At 44.2% G+C, this 6,329-nt stretch overlaps 1 protein-coding gene across 1 annotated transcript in view; it reads right to left on the minus strand.

Moving 5' to 3' along the window:
* Positions 1-6,329, minus strand: part of ERGIC1 (endoplasmic reticulum-golgi intermediate compartment (ERGIC) 1) — a 40,991-nt gene that overhangs the window by 10,003 nt on the left and 24,659 nt on the right. Inside the window, exons 6-7 of the mRNA XM_008939895.1 lie at positions 3,760-3,866; positions 596-656 (exon numbers count right to left, since the gene is read on the minus strand). Coding sequence (XP_008938143.1) covers positions 596-656; positions 3,760-3,866 — 168 coding nt within the window. The remainder of the gene's footprint in view (positions 1-595; positions 657-3,759; positions 3,867-6,329) is intronic.

Here is a 6,329-nt window from a genome sequence, read left to right on the forward strand (position 1 = left end):
TCCTTTGGCCAAGTGTAACACAATGACATTTGGCTCCTGGAGAAAGAAAAGCATAACACAATTGTCCAGTTTCAGGAACAGTTATACAAATTTTGTTCCAAGAAGTGGACAAGAATGACATCCCACAGGATCTTGAACATTTGAAAAACACTGAATTTTAGTATTCACTAGAAATTTCTTTTCGTGTTGCTGGTCATAAAGAAGGGCAATAAAAATATCTGTTCTTCCAGCTACAGGGTAGAACACAAAGCAACAGCTAACCTGCAACACAAAAACAAGGAAAAGTTGTAGATGTGGTGACAGAAGCAAAGGGGATGCTATAGGAATAGGCTATAGATAAAAAAAATCAGTAATTCTGAGTTGGGCATCACAGAACTGGAAACAATGTCCACGTTGCAGAAGGACTGCAAAGGACCTTTTGGGCTAAGCCTTCTTTATGGTACTGGAGAAAATGGAAATGTTAGTCAGCAATGTCTGGACCATTTTGATTAAAGAGACAAATTAAAGACCTCTGGATACACCAGTGTTGTATGAATGGCCCTGTCTTCCCTCTTGTAGTGAGTAGCTAAGACCTGTAGTCATGGAGAATACATACGATTTGAGCTGAGTTTGTCTGCTCCCTCCAAGGCATTGAATGCTCCATGAACATTATGGACCTGGAAAGCAAAAAGGCATATGAAGAAAACTGTGTTCTGACTCTGTACTGATCTCTGCTTCCCTATCCTGTAACAGGGAGATCAGCCTGATTCAACTTTTCTGAACACAAAGCCTCAACCCAGTAGAAGATGACTTGAAGTATCTTGCAGTGACCATTACCACAGAGGTTAGTTCCAAGTAAAGTTGATTTCACAACACCTTACAAGATGAAACTCCAAAACCACTCCAAAGCAAAAGGAATTGCAGTTGGAAGAGGCCAATTGTGAAATTTCATTGTGAGATTATTTCCTAAGAGTTTTGCATAGTTAACTGTGAAATTCATTTATCAGGCTGAAAGGCAAATAAATGGGAGTCACATTAAGGTTAAAACTCAAGAGTTTTTCTGTAAAGGTTCCTCATGTCAGAGCAGTTGGGCTTGTATACCTTTAACTCATTAGCCCAGCTTTCACACCATGCATACTATGCCCTTGGAGATGGGAAGGACACATGCCTACACTACCATCCATTCAGCTTGTCCTGCAGCTGGTCCCAGGCATGCAAGTATCCATTTGCCCAGAACAACAGGATTTCCATCCCATGCCTTCCACATACATGATCTGGAGCCTGATGTTCACCAACAAAATAATCATCTGTGAACTCTCTAGACAGGGAAAACCCCACAGCAACAGCTGTAGATTAGAGGTTGCATCATTCACACAATGTACAGTAAGCTATACAGAAAGGACAAATAACTGCACAACCTAGAAATCCCTGACCTTAAGCCAAACAGGGAAGAAGAGTTTGGAAGCAGTAGTTGGTCATGGGTGTGACAGTTTCACCTCACTAAGAGGGCAATGCAGTCTCCTTCCCAGACCCTCTCAACAGCTGAGATCATGTGGATGTATTAGTCTCATCCTAATGGCTGTTTCCCTATTCTAAACGCTGCAAGAGTGGACGACAGTTTGGAGGAAGCAGTAACTGAACATGTTTCTCTCCTGAGAAAGGAAATTTTAAAGAGACAAAACCATCAGCAAGTTCAGCTGGCAAGGCACTGGTAACAAGGACAGAGCAAAAGCAACAACTGCGCCGTCTACGGTGCCTTTCAGTCTGCTGACATTTCAAATATTTTATACAATAGCAACCATTTCTGAACTACACATGCAGTCTGTACATATTTTTTATTCACTGTAAAAAGCAGATGAAGAAAGAGAGGCACCTGGACTGGGCTACAGTGTTACGTTCCATTCTTGATACAGCTGAAAAGTGAATCTCTTACAGCATACCTGGGCCAGAGACTTCAAGGTCCAGTTCAAACACTAACAGTAAATATTTGAGTGGTTGCTCAGCAAACAGCTGCATGTATCCTGTGAGGTACCTGTATATTTCAACTTACATTCTGTGAGGGAGCAGGGGTGAGGGGGGAGGAAAATCTACCAAGTCTGCCACTACTGTGCATGAACTACTGTTGAAGTACTAAAGCTCATTTGATGCCAGACAAGATTTAAATCTATTTCAAACAGACTGGTTTGTCTGGAGAACACAGCACGTACCTTAGTGGATCATTCTGGCTGAACTGGTAACAACCTACCAAGAATTAACTCCCATGACAAGTGAATGAGAAGCTCCTCACCTCCTTTAAGACATGAGCATATATTGCATCAAAGCAGATGGAAACAATCCAAAATATCCAAAGGTGTACCTAGACAGATTTAAAGCTCTGTGTGCTGCTTTCTGAGTCCTGGTAGCACCTGTTTAGTGAACATATCCTTCTGTAATTTGTGCTGTTGAATTTGTGTTCGCCTACAGGATCAGCAGCACCTGCATGTTCCATTCTTATGTACACAGATATTGAGTAGTTATTGTGAGCTTTGAAAAATACTAATCAGAACTTGTCCAGATCAGGAGCCAACTACTAGATAGGATCCTCACTACCAGAACTGAAGATGCTTGCTCCTTTGCCCCAAACTGTCCAGCAGGAGTAAGATGAGAAGCATGACTCGCACTTCAGCTCCACTCCCCAGAGACTCCAGGGTAAAGCAGTGGGAACACTACCTCAGAGCACCCATTTCCCACGCAGACTACACAACTCCCTATTAGCACTTACCTAATTTTTCATAATCTCAGTGTGCTTTACAGACATTAAGCCAAGCTTATTTATATGCTAATATTTCAGCGTTCCCACACAAGATATTTCCTAAAAGAAGCCAGGAGCAGAGTCAGAAGACTACAAAGCAACGCTTAGACTTGTTAGCATGAAAAAGGGTTTTGGAAGTGGGTGTACAAGAGGCAGACTAATGAGACGTCTGTGCTGAGGAAAGAAGATTACAGAGACACTATGGGTAAGCAATGTTTGGGGTGAGTCGCAAACTGGGTGTGCACACATATAACTCCCACCTGTGATGCTAGCTCCTTGGAAGTAGGCTACAGAAGTGCTGTAACGTGTCCTTATTGAGAAATCAGGAATTATTACATAACTTTCAACACCTGGTGAAACTCTATCCACAGGGCAAGGGCACACATTCAGCTTCTTCCCAGCAGGGAAATAGCAGTTCTGAGTCTAATGTGTGTTTCATATAACAAATTTGACTAATAGGTGTCTGCTGTACAAGTAAAGTGAAGTGAATTAAGAACAACATGACTGGTGCCATAGTAAAGACAGTAGCGAGCACACACCTTCCCTTAGTATACTTACTGCTCCTCTGCAAAGGCAGTCAAGGTTTGTTTGCTGTATTAATACTGAAAACAGTACTACATAGGATTCTGTAAAGCCATGAATCCTCATTCTACTCCCTGCAGAAAGACAGCCACACAGTTTTCTAAAAGCACTTTCAGTTTCAGATCAAAACAGCAAAGATACTCTGACTGAACACTGCTCCTCCTTGAAGTCGTGGCTTGTAAGCAGTTTGTGAACTCCTTTGGACTGAGTGTGCATTGCATGAATGCAAGGGATGAGCTTCCTTACCCAGGCAGTCCTTTGTTAAGTCCTCCCCCCACCATACATGGTCCTTCCACAAAACCAGAGTGTCTAACACTAGATACCCAATAATAAGTGTCCAATAATAAAGTCACTCTCATTGCATTCATTCCCCTAGAGCCAGGGAATTTTCAGAGAAGAGAACTCACCTGTAACTTGTCCCCAAATGAGAGCTTGTGGATGATGTGAGTCATGTCAGGATTCTGAGGCTGCGCAGTGGCACTGTGCGTCGACACGTGAAAGTTACCAGGGACCTAAAATTAGTCAAGACAAGGAAGACGGGATTTCAAATTTTATCCCTCAAGGCATTTCAAGGCTCTGTGATATGAAGGAGAAATGCTGGGAACCATCCAGCCTGGCAAGCCGTACCTACTTAGCAGTGGGCAACCTCTGGCACGTCAGAGAAAGGCTCTGAAATACCTTCCTGCACTTGACCAACTGCACCGTACTGCATCCAGAGCAGAGATCGGCTACAGCCCGCAGCCCAAGAGTCTGGCACCCTCACATTGCTACTGCTGCTGACTAGGAGGTGATGAGTGCATCACTCCCAACTTTAGGGATTCCTAACACTTAAGGCTATGTCTTTCATCCCTATTAAAATAAGATTCATGTCTCTGACAGGCAACAAGCAGTTGCTTAGCATTCTACTCCCACATCTTGCATTTGCGAATGGGTACACTGCTGCAAAATAACCTGAGAATGTTGTGGACATGTTCTTATTGTAGTAGTTCTGGTCACGAGCAACCTTACATTTGAGAAGATTGTGCAGAAGAATGAGTTTTATAGAAAAACAGAAAAAAAAAAAACAACAAAACCAATGGGGCTTCCCATATAAACAAAGACACTCAGCTTCTAGGCCTGGCAACAGCCCTTCCAAGTACAGGACTTTCTGGGTTTAATTTTTGAAATGGAGGGAAATACAAAGTTCTGAAAAACACAGATTGTGCCTATGGGCTCAGTTCCGAGACAGAAAATGGGCACTGGTGTCATTCTGACACGATCACTGTAGCATGCACACACTTTTCAGGCTACTAGCCCTTCTCTGTGAAGACTTTCAGCAGATTCAGCTCAATCACTGTTATGGAGGGTGCAAGATTTTTCTCCTGTTGAGAAAAGGTTGGGAAATGAAGCAACATGGAGGAGCAATCTGACATGGCCTCTAAGAGACAAGAGTGGGAGGATGGTTATACAACCGGTGCCCATTGTGCTCTCTGCAGAGACATCTCACCAGCAGGGCCACAGGAGGCCACATGCCGGTTCCATGTGCTTTCAGGAAAGCTAATTTAAATGACTTGAGGAACAGCAGTGCACTCCTGGGAACATTTTCAGGTGTGGACACAAGCTGTGTCATACACAAACTCAGTAAACAGGGTGGCAAACTCTGCAGCAAGCAGTACACATAATCATCTCACTGTCACCTTGTCCTCCCTCTTCAGGTTTGAGAATAACACCCAAGTGCAACCCTTGGTCAAGTTTCAAAGCCTGGCCATGTCCCACTCCAGACACCAGCTCATACAAATTTCTGTACAGCTTCTGTCAAGCTCACAACTTCCAGCTCACGCATGAGAGGTTCAGGTTTCCAGAGCCAGGAGTCCTGGGTCAGGTGCCCTATGTCTGACAGCAGCCCCAGCCGCTATACGAGCCAACACAGCTCGTGGCCCTCCACAGGTGAAGCAGCGAAGCGAGCTCCTCACTGCCACATCCAGCAACTGCCTTTTGAGGTGCCTTGGTGAGCAGAATACACCACATCTAGCAGACAAAATGCCGAAGAATTTGTGAATTAACAGAGCAAGAACTACGTTTCAAGAAGCCCTTTCCCAGTTTTGTGGACTATCAGCTGCCAGTAATCTTGATGGCTTAGAGGCGAGGAGAGAAACGTCCTCTTTTTAAGTCCCTAATCCTTTCCATGCAACAGAATCAGTAAGAGGTTCTGCCTGTTATTTTTAGATGTCATTTACTGTGACCTGGGAGGAACAGAAGGAAGTAGGATTTTGTAGCCTGTGGTACATGAGGAGGCATGAATAAAGGGTGTGCCCTTCTCTAGGACATCAGTGGGCCCCACCACTGCCTCTCCCACCCCAGCTAGTCATCTCCAGCATTACATAGCAAGATTATTCAATTCTGAACACACCCATCCCAGAGAGGAGCCTCCTCCAGGCCTGGATTTTCTTCTTCCATACAGAAGCAGAGCATCCTGACAAAGCATGCGCAGAGGCTGTGTGCACATATTCCAAACATCTCAGCATGGAACTGCTGCTGTTACATTGGCACCCTCTAGTAGGGAACGTTCCTGTCATTCTGCGGCTCTTGGAACAAAAGAGCACTTGGATAGAGACATTGCCAAAGACCTCTGCACAGCGAGTCACATTTTGGAGGTGCAAAAGTCAGGACAAGTAAACACAGAAGGCACTTGGCATTTGTAGGGAGTTCATACATCCCCTAAACATTAGGCTGCTGCACTGAAAGAGACAGTGCTGGCTGCCACAGAAGGCTGCTCTCTGCTGTTAAGCAATGCTATCTTGATGACCTTTTTTGCAGAATGCAGAAAAAGCCTGATCCAACACATTTTCTGTGGGTCTAACTATGCTGCTAATTCTGTTCACACCATTCTGCAGCACCAACAGACTTAATCTCACCATTGATTAGGGACATGAACAGACACAGACACAGATGTTGATGAGCATTTTACAATCTTGCCAGCACACACCCACTGTCATTC

This window comes from Merops nubicus, unplaced genomic scaffold (assembly GCF_000691845.1).
Source record: "Merops nubicus isolate BGI_N331 unplaced genomic scaffold, ASM69184v1 scaffold52434, whole genome shotgun sequence".
In the NCBI taxonomy this organism is placed as follows: domain Eukaryota; kingdom Metazoa; phylum Chordata; class Aves; order Coraciiformes; family Meropidae; genus Merops; species Merops nubicus.